The 17,448-nt window shown below is 38.8% G+C and overlaps 1 protein-coding gene across 1 annotated transcript in view; it reads left to right on the plus strand.

Moving 5' to 3' along the window:
• LOC120534858 (hydrocephalus-inducing protein-like) overlaps nt 1-17,448 on the plus strand; it is a 206,036-nt gene that overhangs the window by 121,740 nt on the left and 66,848 nt on the right. The window contains exons 48-53 of the mRNA XM_039762371.1: nt 2,011-2,193; nt 2,674-2,793; nt 6,381-6,540; nt 7,063-7,235; nt 14,989-15,187; nt 15,303-15,402. Coding sequence (XP_039618305.1) covers nt 2,011-2,193; nt 2,674-2,793; nt 6,381-6,540; nt 7,063-7,235; nt 14,989-15,187; nt 15,303-15,402 — 935 coding nt within the window. The remainder of the gene's footprint in view (nt 1-2,010; nt 2,194-2,673; nt 2,794-6,380; nt 6,541-7,062; nt 7,236-14,988; nt 15,188-15,302; nt 15,403-17,448) is intronic.

Genomic DNA, 17,448 nt, shown 5'->3' on the forward strand with positions numbered 1-17,448 from the left:
CCATCCATTGTCCAACCCGTTGAATCCGAACACAGGGTCACAGGGGTCTGCTGGAGCCAATCCCATCCAACACAGGGCGCAAGGCAGGAACCAATCCCCGGCAGGGCGCCAACCATCTTCATCTCCCTTTTCTTAAATTGATTTAGCACCTTCAAATTTTCCTCGTAGTTCAAACTCCATATTCCTAAAATCAGTAACTATTCCTTGAGGTTTCTTACAATATTCCAGACAGCCACTCGCCTTCCTTTTGATTTTGCCTATTTTTTCCTAAATGATGTGTGGATGTCTATGTTATACTTATTTCATCTTTTAGATTTAGCCACATTTCTGTTATTGCTGTAATTTGATATTATATGCAATATATACAACTCCAGCTTATACATTTAATTCCTCATAATTTAATGCTAACGAGAGTCATTTTATTGTATTCATGATTTTATTTCAGCTTGTAGACTAGAAATTTCAAAGTTATCTTGCATATTGTTATTAATAGTGAAGTTAGTTTCTCTAACTTAAATATTCCTTGAATAACATACTTAATACACCTCTCCATTATATTGGTGTTGCTACAGTTCAGATATAATCCATCATGGCAGTACAGATCTCATCAGTTTTTAGTAGGTTCATTCTTTACTTATATGAAGAATTGTTCTGTAGCCACTATTTCTGCCATGTTATCATCCCATGTCATACCTTATCATTTGTGTGTAGCAGTCACATTTAAATAATTTGTTGTACTGTAGCCTTACTACAAACGTAATGTTATATAGTAGCCAGTATAGTAGTTTATGGCTACCTCTCAATAGTTTTATGTAGTTAACTAGCTGTGCTACCTTGAACTCTAAGTAATAAGCAGTAACATTTGCAGTGTAGCATCTATTAGAATGTATTTTGTAATCGGTGTAGTAATAAATAACAAAATTATATTTGTCATTATATCAAATGGTGAATCACAAATATTTGTAGTAATTACAAGTGTTGCATTTTTCATTCCAGCAGATGGCACATTACAATCATTAGGACTGCTTTCATGAATACCATACCAAATAACATATAGCAGAGACCTAGCTACCACACAGATGCACAGACACTTGCCCTTTTTAAGGTAGATGTCTTGATCCTCTAAGGAATTGGTTTTCTGTTGTTATTTTATAATACAACTAACTTGCACAATGATTTTTTGTTCCACTTATGGCAAAATCCAACTTTGTATTAAACAGCTGTTTATTTTAATTCTGTTATGCACACTTCTTCATAAACCTAAAGGTGTGAACAATAATTACAACTTGTAATTTTTCTTAAAAAAAAAAAAGAACCAGTCATTAAGCACAGCAATCCTGAACCTCAATAGGTATCAATAAAGGTGACAATATTCCAGAACAACACTGTATGCTGTGTAATGTTTTTTATAGTTAATTAGGGTAAACCAAGAATAGATAGGATGTGAACTATATTGATGTGAAGACGCCCCCAAACCCTGTTCATACACCATCACACTTTTTGTTTTATTTGATTATTTGACAATGCCTTAATTCACGTGGGCTTACATAAAAAGGATACATACATTAGAATACTTGGCAAAAACAGTATATATTTTTATTCAAGATGAAATATTTTTATATGTCTTTTGTGCATTTACTTTTTGAAATTTATTGTATTGTATTTATTTACTGTTTGCATGTGAAGAAGATATCAAAGATGAAAAATTTTGTCTCATTACCTTTACCTGAAATAATACCAGAGAGTGAAGTATCATGTCATCTTTTCTTCAAATGAGAGCAGACAGCCATAGCCTGAACATCTCTCGTTTGCTAATGTGGTCTGCCTATAGTTTGTATAGTTTGCCTTTGGCATACTTTTTATAGTTTTACATCAATCTACTTTTTCACTTAAGAGCAGTTTTGGAAGAGAGTTTATTTTTAAATTCTGTTTATTTTATTTTTTCATTTTGTATTACTGTAAGGCATGCTAATTGATGATTGTAATAGTCCTATGCATTACGTTTTCTAGACTAACTACATTTCGTTGGATTATTCCTGCATATGGAGAGGTCTCCCTGATAATTCATTTCACGTCTGATGTACTAGGCTGTTTTGAACAGATGTTGAACTTTGAGATAATGGGAATGAGTAAGCTATATCAGCTTTCCTGCAAGGGTATATGTGCATTCCCTGCAGTTTGCAAAGATCCAACGTAAGATTTCAACATCATTTGATATATATATATATATAATTCTGCAATTTCATCTTGGCATCAATAAATTATTTATTTATCTATCACTCCATCTCTCTTTCTGTCTGAACAAAAGCAAACATTGAGTTAGCTGCAGAGATTTAACTAACAATCCTTGCTTAAAGTATATTGTAGTCTCTTATCCACTTCTCCATACTTTCATCTTATTAATATTTGTGTTGTTCTTGTAAAAACTTTTATCGTAAGATTAAATATTATATTGTTTTACCCTGAGTCCACACAGAGTCTAGAGCATGGGGATTCTGCTACATAGCTGCCTAGTGTATTGTAATTTGAGAAGAATTTACTTTATAGCATCAGTCCCATCAGTATCAATATTTCAAGTTTATTTTGTTTATTTCTGAATCTGTCTACTTAAATCTTTGTGCTAAAAGGCTAAATTGCATTAGTCTTCTCACAATTATATTTTATCTGCTTCAGGATGGTGTTTGCTAACCATAAAAAGAAACCCATGCCAAATGAAATTATCCACAAGAAGTTTATTACAGCAACTGATGTGTACCAGTTTGGTCCACTGCTTTGTGGAAAAAACAGGGAGAGGTAACTAAAATACATACCTGATAAACTTTTTTTTTCAGAATTTGTTAAAATAAATAGCATAATAATACAGTTTTGATCTCTACTCTCAATGTAGCTGCCAACTAACAAAAATTGTGAATGGGCTCCCCTCAACTTTCAAGTATACTGAGATAGAGGAAAAGGTCATCAGAACCGCTTCCAATTGTGCAATATTTCTCAGATATCATATCTCTTTGTTTTTCATCATAACTAATTGATAATACTGATACAAAGTCATTTATCTCTATTCATAATCAAGCTTTATATTAAAATATTTTTGCACTTAGGGAGGTCAAAAATGGTAGTGGAATGTTTTCATGATTACATATGCGTTACCTAGATTACGTGCAAAGTAAAAAGAGTTATAGTCACCTAAAAACATAGAAAAAGTGTTATTATTATATAATATTTCTTGTAATAAATTGCTATAGGTAAAACTGCATTTAGCTACATTTAATTATGATAATGATGGCAGAAATTAAACAAAATCATAAAATAAATGTATTACCAGGAACACGATGGGGATGTAGCAGCTTATTGTTCCCATTACATCTTAATATTTACATGGCATGTTCAATGTTTACACCTTATTGTTAAACTGATGATGTTTAAATTAAAATAAAATTAATAAGTTACGAGGTGTGGCAGAAAAGTAATGAGACTGGCAACACTGCAAGCGATCTGGCAACGCTGCGCTGTTGTCCTTGATAGAGCACGTGTATCAGTACCCTCCCATAGCTCACTGCGAGTTTCAACTCCTTCCGTTATCTACGTGATTATTGTGACTGCTATTAGCGAAGTTGTGTTTTTGGTTGTGCGTCACGCAAAATGGAACAGCAGAATTTGGAGCAACGTTGTGCCATTAAATTTTGTATTAAGCTTGGAGAATCGGAAAGTGTGACGTTTGAAAAGTTAAAACAGGCCTATGTGGAACATTCTTTATCCCGAGCTCAAGTTTTTCGCTGGCACAAATCATTTTTGGAAGGCAGAAAACATGTTGAAGATGAACACCGTTCAGGGAGGCCTTCAACTTCGAAAACCAATGAAAACATCGAACGTGTGAACACTCTTGTGAGATCAGACCGTCGTTTAATATTAAGAATGTTCAGAAAAAGGGTCATTCGCATGAGACCAGACATTGCAGACAAATGGATGCTCCATCAGGACCACGCCCCATGTCACACTGCCCTCTCCATAACAGAATTTTTGACCTCAAAAGGCATTCCTGTGGTTCCCCAGCCCCCTTATTCACCTGACCTCAGTCCGTGTGACTTTTTCCTTTTTCCTAAACTGAAAAATGTCCTCAAAGGACGTCATTTTGGGACTTTAGAAAACATCCAAAAGAGTGTAACGGACATGCTGAAGACCATACCGGTTGAAGACTTCCAGCGCTGCTACCAACAGTGGGAACAACGTCTCCATCGGTGTGTAGCTACTCAAGGGAACTACTTTGAAGGGGATAACATTGATGTTTGAAAAAAATAAAAACTTTGGTAAATAAAAAATCAGCCTCATTACTTTTCTGCCACACCTCGTATTGTGTTATATTGAGTACAGTTTTTAACATTTTGTACACATTTATATTTCCATGATACAAAAAATGCAGATGGTTGTTTAAATAAAATACTACTTCCGGTTGAGTAATTTTTCTCAAATTTCATATCTGTTTGCTTTTTATCATTATAAATATGTATACAAAATTTGAATCATTTATCTGTAACTATAACGATAGTTTACTTGAAAATTATCACTTCTGGTCGAGTGATTTTTCTTAAATTTCATATCTACTTATTTTTCATCATTTCTAATATCCACACAAACTTCGAATTACAGTGAACCCTCGTTTATCACGGTTAATCCGTTCCAGACTCTACCGTGATAAATGAATTTTCGCGAAGTAGGATTCTTTATCTATAAATCGAATATTTTCGCAGTTAGAGTATAGAAAACCTGTTTACGACCTTCTAAATACTTTTTTTAACATTATTAGAGCCCTCTAGACATGAAATAGCACCCTTTAGTCACCATTACACTCGTATTACCCAATATATTAGACAAAATAAGAGAAAATAAGACATATTAGACGTTACAAATATCATATTATTACTAGGCTCACCCGCCTTTTAAGGTGACCGACTTTTATCCTCAATTTGTGTGCGCTCCATGTGTACATCAGGCATGTAAGTGTAGGGAATGAGAACATCAAAGTGCCCATTCATAACATCTCCCGAAAACCTACATTTTTTTATCCCCTCGAGTGCCTGTCCAAAGTCGTACAATGTCAGCCCGAATCTGTACTGCTAAAGACGGAGTTTCATGCACTAAATAAGCTATAGATGAGAATAAGCAAGCACCATCTCCCCTGATATTTACTACGCGGTGAGGCGTTTGTACTCCATCAACATTAATTATTTCCAGAGACATAATTCTATCTATTTTTCCAGCGCATCACGCACAAAAGCAAGGGAACGATGGGAGCACTAGTACTCTGCTCACATCGCGTCGCTTCGTACCGCAAGCCGCAAGTAGTAAGTCTGTGATAAGCGGAATACCACTACGCTTTGTACTCACAGGACGGAAAGACAATCCCGACCGCTTTTATATAGTAGATTATTGTACTGTACATTTAATTACACACACACACAGTTCTTACACACAACTACTAACCTATGAAGGCACGACCTCAGAGGAGAGTCTTCAGGTGGTGCAGTATCTTCAGCAGGTGCGTCGTTGTTTTCTTCCGCTGAAGAAGTACTAGGAGTAGGCAGTGGGTGTCTGGGTGCATGGCTGAAGAACATCTTGATAGGCAGTTGCTGGCGCTGTCTTTTCATATGCGTGAGGAGGCTTTTGTAGGGTATTGCCACCTTCTCCTGGATAGTAAGCATCTTCCTCCGGCGCTTAGTTTTATTGTCAGAAGGCTTAGAAAAAGCAGCACGTTTAGGAGCCATCGTGGGGCTTAGATAAAAGTTCTCAGAAAGCGTATGCGTAGTGACGTAAGCGTGTATGAGAAAAAATCGCGATAGAGTGAAGCTGCGAAAGTCAAAGTGTGATATAGCGAGGGATTAATGTATATATCTTTATTTATTGCCATAGTTTACTTGAAAAAATCTGAAAAGTCTTCAGGTAAAATACCACTTCTGTTTGCCAGAAGTGTCCAAAAGTTGATAGGATTCCTTATTTTTGATATAAAGCAGTTGTACAAAATCTCATTGGCCTAGGTCAAAATGTTTTCGAGTTATCGTGTTTACACACAGACAGACCTAATTTCAAAAATGGTATTTTCGGACTCAGGAATGTCTAAAACATCAAGATTCACCAAATTCTCGAGGCTGAATTTTTTTCACGATTCCTATACTATCTCTATACTATGTAAATGAGAAAGTAAAAAAAACATAAATTGGCATGCCATTACCACAGCTGCTATGCTCATTCAGAACTCTTCTCATTTAGTTTATCATTTTTAAATGTATCGGCTATCATTCTAAAACACAGAAAATCTAATAAAGAAATTGTTCTCAGTGTAAAAGATATAACTTTATTTACATTTGTCCTTGTGATTTTTAATTCAGGTTCAAAGAAGGACGATATCCAGAAAATATGGAGAAAATTTTAGCCCACAACAGTTCGGCACTGAATGTTGACATCCACTTCAGCTTTCTACATGACACAAAGGCTACTACATTTCTTATGGATCCTCCCATGTTGAGCCTCAAACCTAATGAATCACAGGTAGGATGATCAGTGAACAAAATGAAACACAGGTAGGATAATGAATCAAAGGTAGTGTAATCAGTGAACAAACCAGTATAATTTTTAACTTCAGATACATTTTTCAGTTGCATAATGACTACTGTGTTATAGAAGAGAATTGGTGTCACTATTACTTTATGTGTAATGCTTATGATAAGAATTACAATGTTGTTGTTTTCAAAAATCTCCCCAGATGAAAATTTTGTAGAAAGTTTAAATATACAGAATGTCTCTCCTCTGGCTCGATTCCACCAACAGATCAATGACCAGGATGTTATTGTTGTCATGAGTCCCTTAATTGATTTATCCTAATTGTTGCTTACAGTGATTTGTGGTAAAATGATACATTAAAATTTTATTTATTAAACACATAGTGAATAATATTTTTACATGGTGGTCCCATGTAAGATTCAAAACAGAGTAAACAAATGGCAACATATACAGTATAATCCTTGTGTTTTTGTTTTAATGCTGTCTATTAAAATCTGTTTTTATGTTTAGATGCTGACCATATGGGCATACCCCACTTCACCAGGGCTGTTTGAAGATGCCGTAGTCTTCTGTATCAAAGAAAATCCAGAACCACTGCTTTTCAAAATATCTTGCCTTGGTATAAGGCCAGAACTGGAACTTGACAGGAAGCAACTTCATTTTGATAAAATTCTTCTTCACAGGTCAGAAGAAATTATATTTTCTGTATGTAAAAGCAAACAGCATGCTAAGTGAGCTAGCTCTAGTCAACTTCTGTTCAAGGCTTTAAACCAAGGCCTCCCGGATGGGAGTATACAATTGAGTTTGTGGGACTAAGCTTTCATTTACAGTTTGTGATTGATTTTATTGTGATAATGTTGCCTTATATGTTTGGTGAATTGATCTAAATGAACTCAGCCATTAATATTATAGATTAGCGATTAAAGCCACTAGCACAAAATAAGCACACTCTCTCTTTGTTTTAATAAAAACACTTCGTACAAACACCACAGCTAATGGCTTTAAGATGCCAAATGTGTATGTTGAATATATGAAGGTAGCTCAAAATGTTTTGAGCTTATCCTTGAAAAGAGTATTTTGTGTTGCTGATTGTGACCAAATATTAGCTGCAGTGCACTACAATACTGTATGTTAAGTACAGTTTCTAGTATTGGTGGTTTATAGTGTTTTTGCTTCAGAACCAAATCAGCATGGATGATAAAAACTACAATGTCAGGATTCTTGTCATCACTAAATTTCTAATGCTAAACATTATGCCCCAGGAAATTCATTCTTACATATTTATTATGTATCAGGACTAGTCCCTTGATATTTCATAATAAGTAGATGACCTACAGAATTCTGTTATGGCAGAAAGGTCAAGGTCTGGCCAGCCTTTGACATAAATAACTAAATATATTATTGTCAGCAAATCCTAATATGGAATTGAAGAGTGTCATCTCATCAGATGTCAAAAACCAACATAAGTTGTTTCGGGTCAGCTAAATCGATATGAACAAGGTGTGTTCATATTGGGTGCCCAAAATATTAATTCCTGAAATTAATTATCATTGCTTCCAGTTTTCCAAGGAAAATCTTGAAGTAAGTAATTTATGCTGAAAGAAAGTTAAGAAGGATTTCATAACTGGAGAATAGACTTTGGAACATTACCATGACCTAGAATCCATTCAAAAATTAAAAGAAAATAATGCATGGCAATTATAGGATTTTTGATTGATTAATAATCAATAAGAAGACCATTCGGTAAGATGCCATAATGGTGGATTAATCCAATAGTTCGACAAGGCTCGTACTTTATTTACCTTAAGTTTCTCTGTTGTAGGAGGCAGGTCTCTAGCCTTTAGACTTATATATATTAAGATAACTGAGGCACACTTGTTATAAGAAGCAGAGTAATACAATTTTATTGATAAACATAAGGAGTATAAAAATATGATAACTGCATATACAGTATATATATATTTGTTTTAAGAAGCAGAATAACACAATTTTATTGATTAACATAAGGTGTATAAAAATATAACTGCATATATATATATATATATATATATATATATATATATATATATATATATATATATATATATATGATATAAAAACATCTTGGGCGTCACACAAGATTAGACATTACAACCTTAGGAAGCAAGACCCGTGAGACAGCGACTTTTGCACATTATGCCCTACTTACAAACAATTTAAAACAAGTTCACGGACATCTAACCTCGCAGTTGTTGGAATGCTGTCAGCAGACACACTTCATGTGCTCCCAGCTCTTAAAAATTTTATACGTTGTAGATGGCATGTGAATGACTAAGCGAAGAAGAAAAAGCAGCATGTCAAAAAGAGACACGAAAGCGTTGGAGAGAAAAGAAGGCAAAAAAGGATGCACAAGAGAACAATAATAATCTATGTGCAAATTCAGAAAATAAGGAAAGTAATAATCAGCCTGGACCAAGTGGAATTGAAAAGCTCGTATGTCAAATCCGGGTCAGAAATAAAAGACTTCATAATGAAGTTCACAAACGTTGGTGCGATACACATGCAGAGCAAGTTAAAGAATATGAAAGTAGGGAAATTCAAAAGTATCAAAAAAAATATAATAAATATCGCATTAGCACAAACAAAAGGAAATTATTACTCGGTGAAATAACGGAACAGCAAAAAGAGATTGAATATATGGACATAGGTGATATGTCAGAAGTATATAGATATTGTAAGGCTTAAAAGTTTAAGTTGGAGACTCGTAGATCGGCTAATTTGAGTTTCCATCAGGGAAAAGTAGTGCTGCCTCCCCTACATGGGGCATGGGGTAGGCTTGATTAAGACATCTAAAGTCATTACAGAATCTAGAAGAGCCATCTGGCTTAAAAATGAGGACGATGGGACTGGAGCACAGGCTGTGACTCTTTTCTATGATGTCCATATCCAGCATCTGTTGGATTTCCAGTTCCATCTCCGCACATTTTGCTTCCGGGAGGCGATAGGGCCGTTCCCTAACTACCACTCCTTGGTCTGTCATGATGTTGTGTTCAATCAGCAAGGTGCAGCATGGCGTCTCACTGATTACTTCTGGGATAGACAGGATCGCATTTTCTAGCTCCTGTTGCTGGTGGGATGTCAAATTGGGGCCGTGGTTAAGGGTTGATTTTTCAGCGAAAAGGGAGAGGGTCGTCTAGGTGCAAGGGCGGTCCTCCCGATCCCTCCATGGTTTCAACAAGTTGACGTGATAAACCCTCTCGTTCGGTCAACAATTTGGCTGCTTCACCAAATAGTCAACAAGCTCTTTTCTCTCTTTAATCTCGTATGGGCCCTGCCAATGGGCTAACAATTTTGAATAGGAAGTAGGCACAAGCACCATCACACGCTCCCCTAGCTGGAATTCCCGGAGGGAGGTGTTCCGGTTATAATTCCGCGCCTGCGCTGCTTGAGCTCATGACATGTGTTCTTTTAGGAGGGGTCGGATTTTATCTAGTCTATCACGCAGTTTCATGATGTATTCCAAAATATTGGAGGATGGAAGAGTCTCCCCTTCCCAACCTTCTTTAAGAATGTCCAAAATGCCCCGAGGTTGGTGGCCGTAAAGAAGCTCAAAGGGTGAAAAGCCCGTGGAGGCTTGTGGCACCTCCCGATAAGCAAAAAGCACAAGGGTAAAAGCTGGTCCCAGTTCCTGCTGTCCGCGCTGACTACCTTGCGGAGCATCTGTTTAAGGGTTTGGTTAAATCGTTCTACTAACCCATCCGTCTGAGGATGATAAACAGATGTTTTTAGATGCTTAATACAGAGTAACTTGGCAACCTTACTGAACGTATCTGAAGTAAAGGGAGTACCATGAGGACTACTTTAGGTATTCCCATTTGGCAGGGAAAAAAGGCATACCAACTCCCGTGCGATATTTTTCATATTAGCAGAGCACAAGGGAACCGCCTCTGGGTATTGAGTTGCGTAGTCTACCATAACTAATATGTATTTATGGCCACAAGTCGAAGGTTCCAGGGGTCCTACAAGTTCTATTCCGATCCTTTCAAAGGGAATATCAATGAGGGGAATCGGAACGAGAGGAGCACGGTCCTTCCTAGGTCTCTGATGTAACTGACAGCCTGGGCAGGACTGACAGAAACGTCGGACCTCCTCGTTAATTCCAGGCCAATAAAATTGTTTGAGTTTTATTATCTTCTGATGTTTTCTTTGCCCCGAGATGGGCGCCTAGGAGGCGGGCATGAGCCATTTCACAGACCTCCCACCAGTAGGTCCGCGGCACTAGTAACAACTTCCATACCTCGCCTTCGTGGTCCACGACTCGATACAACAGGTCATTTTCTAGCACAAAGTAGGGTCCCAGTGGTATGGAAATGTCCGGCGCATTGCCATCAACGGAAACGATGGCATTCCGGAAAAACTTTAGGGAATCATCATTCCACTGTTCTCTTTTAAAAGAGGCCAGCGTGGATTTACATTGATAATCCATGCCGACCAAGGGGTCTAGTGGATCCAGGGAGTTATCATCTGGCTGACCCGGACCCTCACCCAGTTGAACTTCTGGTTCGGGTCCGTCGCCAGAGAATCTTCCCCCTGGTCGTCTATGTCATCACTGGTTGCCAAGGTGCACGGCGTGGGAGCCGCTGGGACGGTGCCTTGTCCATCCATAATTAGACCCAACTTGGCAATAGGAGTGGTGCTTTCTCTAATGCATTTATTTTCCGACCAGTCTTGTCGCAGAATAACTGGAAAGGGGGGCTCAGGTAATACAGCCACAAGTAGCTGTCTCGTTTCACCCTTCCAGGTTATGTAACACTGCGGACTTATACGATCTGGTCTCTCCCTGCACACAGGTTACATTTATATGCTGGTTTACCCACTGTCATGGTAGGACATAATGTTGAGCAACAATAGTAATGTTACTCCCGGAATCAAACAACGCCACAACCGAGTGCCCATTTATGAGGACCACTCCCGTATTCGGGACGGCCAGGGTGTTAGACAGAGCACAGTACCTCCCTCCTTTGGCCCAGGTTCAGTTCATTAATTCCACATTCTGGGGTCAGGCAGGGCCGGCAGTTTCTCTTTAGGCTTCACTGGAGCTTCTGCAGTGCGACGGGTGGGCTCAGGGGTAGCGACATGTCCCTGTTGGACCCCGCGAGCAGGCTTCTCCGACCCCCTGACTCGGTTCACCACGAGTTGGCGCTCAAGGACCTCCAGAAGACCTTTCATATCCTTGTAAGGATGTTGTCGGACCTACTAGGCGAGACACTCTGGCATAGCATTGACTAGCACCTCACAGGCCACCTGTTCTACTACCTGGCAGGCCTGGTTAACATCTGGCCTCAGCCAGCGCCCCATTTTACCCCAGAACTCAAAGGCCTGGGCTCTTGCAGGATGAATGGGGTCAAATATCCAATACCTCCACCTTCTCGCGTGCTGGCCCGACGTTACGCCGTAGTGGCTCTAAATCTCGGCCCTCAGGAGGTCATAATCAGCAGCTTCCTCCTCGGGTAAGTCATGATAGGCCCGCTGCATGACGCCCTTCAAGTATGGCACCAGTATGGATGCCCATTCCGCCCACAGCCACTGATTCTGAGAGACTGTCCTTTCGAAAATCATTAAGTAAGAGTCTATGTCATCCGCTTCGGGAAGTGGAATGATCGGAGAAGGTGGAGGCCACGTGGACTCCGGTTTTACCACTTCAGCTGCAGCCAACTGTGTCTTGGTCTCTGCCAGCTCCCACTTCGTGGCTGACTGTTCCAGCTGCAGAGCCTGGAGTTGGTTAGCCAGACTTGTTAGCACTGTGTTCAGGTCCTGTCTTTCGGACATGTTCTGGATGATGTATCCTGCCAGCTACGCCACTGTAAGAAATAGACAATACAATTATGAAGGTTTGGGGTTTTCTGGCCCCGTATACTGTACAGTTTGAATGTAGGTCAGTGATTTGCATCCAAGCTTTTCAACAGACGGTTTGAAAATGGCGAACGGGAACAATTTATGGGGAGGGACCGGAAACAGACAGATGGAATGCTGGCAAGGAACCGAGGTGATGTATGGGAGTCATGATTTCATCAGAGGTGGACCAGAGGGAAGGAAGGAATGTGGAAGGGAGGTTAGGGAGTCCGGGTGAATTTAAGGTGGCGTTGCTTCGGTCTTTCTGTGGAGATAATGGAAGAGAGGTTAGTAACCTGCCTTTGCCCCGGCACGATATACTATGCTACTTGTCAGGTCTTTATGCGGCTCCCTTTATATATGTGTATATATATATATATATATATATATATATATATATATATATATATATATATATATATATTGTCACACACGTGCGCATGGGAGGCAGCTAAAGGGCTTGATTGAAGGCAGTTCTGAGGCATGCCGGGATGTGGCAGAGTGCACTGACTCTTTTTCTCCCTTTCCTGCAGACATCACTTCCGGGACCGAGCCAAAGGAAGTAGACCTTACCAGCTCTGGCCCCTCTGACGTCACGTCCGGGCTCGATCCAATGAATGAAGAACACGTGCCCGATCCTTATGACCTCATTTCCTGTCTTCCCCTTTAAAAGCCAGCCTTTTTCCGATTTCCCTCAGGCTCATTCTGGACTCAGTTGGATGCACATTAGTGCTGTTTATTTGATAAAAACGACTTTGCAGCCAGGATACCATATTATACGGGTGGCTGCCCCAAACCTTTATCTGTTTATGTCTCGTTCTTGTGACAATATATATATATATTGTGAATACACAGACAAACATTTAACATATAGGCTGGCTGTTTACTGGTATTTAGAATTCTACTTTATAACGCCACATTAGCAAAGCACTTTTGAGTTTCACCACCCTGAAATAAAAATATCACAGTGGACAAAATTTCAGTGTGGAATACGTCATTCAGTAAAATGACAGAATTGGGATTAAATATTTTTTGCAAGGCATTGTAAATAATTTTACGATACTATGATATCCGATGTTGTGTGGGTTTTTTGCTTTGTCGTTGCACCAGGTTCAAGTGGAGAATTCTTCATGTGTTGGAGTGAACTCTTTCTTGTTACAATATGAACTTTATCAGTGCTGTGCTGCTGCTTCACCAGCTTGCCTTCTGCTGTCTTTTGCCACGTCACAGGGAAAAGGCATTACTAAATCTGGCCCAAGAGTTTGGATGTGCAGACTGGTTTTCAGCTTCTGATCCACAAAGATAAGAGTTTGTCGGCTTTGGCTCTCCAAGAAACAAGCTCTTAGCTTTTCAGTTCACAGATCAGGATTCAGATGTTTTCAGTAATTTTGGAAAGTTCCCCCTCCCTGAGAGAATCCCTGAACTTCTCTCAACTTGCCATACTCTTGTCTCTTTTCTTCTCACACCTCGAAGGATGGGGTACATGTGGTTTTAAAGGAAGGTTGAACCTTCTCTTGACTGGATTAAGGTCACTTCCAGTTACAAAATCATTGCTTTTTAACAGGTGGGTTCTTCTGTCCATTATAGATCTTTTTCCTTTCCTGAGTCTATTTCACACATTCTGGCTCAAGAGGACTGCAGAGGAGCCCCTGGAGAGATGTCAAGTCACCTCTGATTTACAGCTTTCTTATCAGATGAAGACCAGACAGATCCTTGTACAAGTTGGAGTTCAGTCGCTTAGTTTGGAATTTATGTGAGGGATTTGTGCAACTGGATGCCTGTATCCCTGTTAAATCTGATTTCTTAACAGGCCTGGTGTGCCATGAAAGCTTAGAAGAATGGACAATGCCCACTTTGTCCTACGTAGTTCTCCAGCACCAACATAATTCCAGAATATACAGAATTTATTATGATGTTAATGATGTAGCCCCTATTGATTACATACCCTAAATGATGTAAATAACCAATCAATATTACTCTCATTTGTTTGGGCATTTGTGGCAGGGACAAGTGGGTAGGAAAGTTATTGACCATGCCCATTCAGCTTCAATGCCCCATCTTGCACAGCATATTTTGTAAAAGACCTCACTGCTCACCTGTGGATTCAAGGAAATGCCATATCCACCCTATTCACCAAATGTGTCCCCATGTGTCTAATAACAGTTTCCCAATATGAAGAGCTACCTCAGTGGTACACACTATGCACTAAGATGACAGCAAGTCGGATATAGTGGAATGGTTGCAACAGGCAGATTGAAATGTTCAATTTCAGTTACATAAAATGAGATTTATTATTACTTTGTGGATATTATAATAAGTGTATTAGGTTTCACAAGGGTTCTGTATAAAAAATAAATATTTAGTTTTAATGGTGTTTCTTTTATTATATATTAACCAGACTCAATAATACAAAGATGGATAGAGGACTATGGATAGCAAGCATGACTGAGTAGAAATGGCCACGTCACTACTCACTGACATTGAAGTAACCAAATGACTTAGGATTTATAGAATGTTTATGCTACTCATAAGAAATGTGAATTTGTACCTGTTATATCGTTTCAGACGGGAAACGAAGACGTTGTATTTGCGAAATCACACCTTACTTCCTGTAGCTTGGAAACTTATTGGACTGGAAAACCTAGGAGATGAATTTTCAGTGTCCCAGGATCATGGTGTGATTTTACCGAAGTCAGAGTATGCCCTGCAAATGTATTTTAGGGCACAAAAACAGATCAATCTAAAGAAAGTCATCCGACTCGAGGTCTGTTTTTGTTTCATTGATCTTTTTTTACCTATGGTCTGTTTGTTTCTTTTTAAACCATGCACTCATTCTTTATCTTGCTTAATTTTCTTATCTTTTGTATTCTCTGTCACAGGTGTCAGATGCGGAATATATCCTAGGCATTGTATATACAGAGAACATCCAAATCTTTGCTGAGGCTTATGATGTAACTCTAGATGTGAGCTTTCCTAAAGGTAATCACAAGCAGACCAAATGTACTGTCCTATCTGTTTGTTACAAAAAAACGTTTTGAATACTAACATAGAGCCCTCAGAGAGATCAGTAATGTTTTTTGCATTGCACCCATTGGTTTCTGGGTGCAGTGAGAAGTGTGCATGCATTTCCGCATTTTACCTGATGCAGCTGATGTAGGCTCTGCCTACCCAAAACCAGCTTTTAATGAAAGTGGTAACAAAAAATGAATAAACAGATAATTATCATTTATTGTTCTGCATTTGAGGTTATATGTGCATACATACACACACACACACACACACACATTCCACAAATGGAAACCAAGACAACATTCTTTGTCATCATTTCAATTGAATCTGATTTAAAAACAGCGTGCCTTTATTAAGTGGCCACAACAGTTGCCTTCTAAGATGTAATGCCCTTAATGTTCATTAGTCATTCACCATATTATTTACAATAACTATTCTATAATTGGTGACCTTGTAGTCTTCCTGTTACCCTTATGTGATTAGAGAAAAAAATGCTTAAATTATTTGAACCTGGCTTTTGTTTTTAAATTTATGAAAGTAAAACAAAGACCTCAGGGTCTTTGGGTTAAATATACTGTCCAGAGCTACCGTGTTATATTTCCTTCATCATATGGTATTCCTAGATTTAACTAAAATATTGTGCCTTACAGTGGTCTGCTGTCCAGCTAATCAAGACCTCTAGTTTCTTCTCCCATCCACAGGGAGTTAACCTTTTTTTCTCTAGGAAGAGCTTCTATCGCAGATTTGTATACAGACTGTCTTTCTTCCTACAGAGTGTAGAACTTAGCTGTTATACAGTGGTAGCCATTATGAAAGTAATGAGAAGTCAGGCAAAATGACACCTTTTATTGGCTAACTAAAAATATTACAATATGCAAGCTTTCGAGGCAACTCAGGCCTCTTCTTCAGGTAAGATGTAATACAGAAACTGGAGTTACCTGTGTTTAGAATGAAGAATGAATTTATACAGGTTCCACATCAAGCATGGCAACACAGATGTCCCTGTAGCAGCTCACTTCAACAGCCATGGACACTGTGACAGGGACTTTAAAGTCACAGTGCTTATTGGCAACTTCAGAACACAGCAAGACAGAAAAGAATGGGAAGTCAAATTCATGCTAAAATTTAACTCATTACAACATGGTTTGAATAGAGACAAGAGTTTTATGGCCGGATATGAGGATTGTTTGCATCTCTCAGACTGACACAGACAACCTGATTACAGACCCACATTGTATAGAAAAACTCCTCAAAAACTTCAAAAGACCTTGTTGAACAGTTATCTTATCCAAAGATCTTGACCATATATTGTTCTCCATCCATCCATTATCCAACCCGCTATATCCTAACTACAGGGTCACGGGGGTCTGCTGGAGCCAATCCCAGCCAACACAGGGCACAAGGCAGGAAAAAAACCCCGGGCAGGGCGCCAGCCCACCGCAGGGCACGCATACACACACACCCACATACCAAGCACACACTAGGGAAAATTTAGAATCACCACTGCACCTAACCTGCATGTCTTTGGACTGTGGGAGGAAACCCATACAGACACAGGGAGAACATACAAACTCCACGCAGGGAGGACCCTGGAAGTGAACCTGGGTCTCCAAACTGCAAGGCTATATTGTTCTCCTCTCTTGCTAAATGAATCTTAGCCTGAAGAGGTCTATTAATTGTTTGCATTTAAGATATCTTACTTAAAGGTTTTCAAGTGCTGTATCTGTCCTGTTCTCTATATAAACACTGGAAACTCCAGTTTCTGTATTACATCTTACCTGAAGGAGAGGCCTGAGTTGCCTCGAAAGCTTGCATACTGTAATCATTTTAGTTAACCAACAAAAGGTGTAATTTTGCTTGACTTCTCACTTCCTACAGAGTGTTAACTATTGATCCCCATAAATGTGGAAAGTGATCTTATGTGATAAATATAGAACTCCCTCCCCAGGGATGTGTTTCCTTTATTTTATCTGCAGACTCTGCTTTTAGCACTCTAAAGAAAATGAGTGCTGCTCT

The sequence above is a fragment of the Polypterus senegalus genome, chromosome 9 (assembly GCF_016835505.1).
Source record: "Polypterus senegalus isolate Bchr_013 chromosome 9, ASM1683550v1, whole genome shotgun sequence".
Classification (NCBI taxonomy): domain Eukaryota; kingdom Metazoa; phylum Chordata; class Cladistia; order Polypteriformes; family Polypteridae; genus Polypterus; species Polypterus senegalus.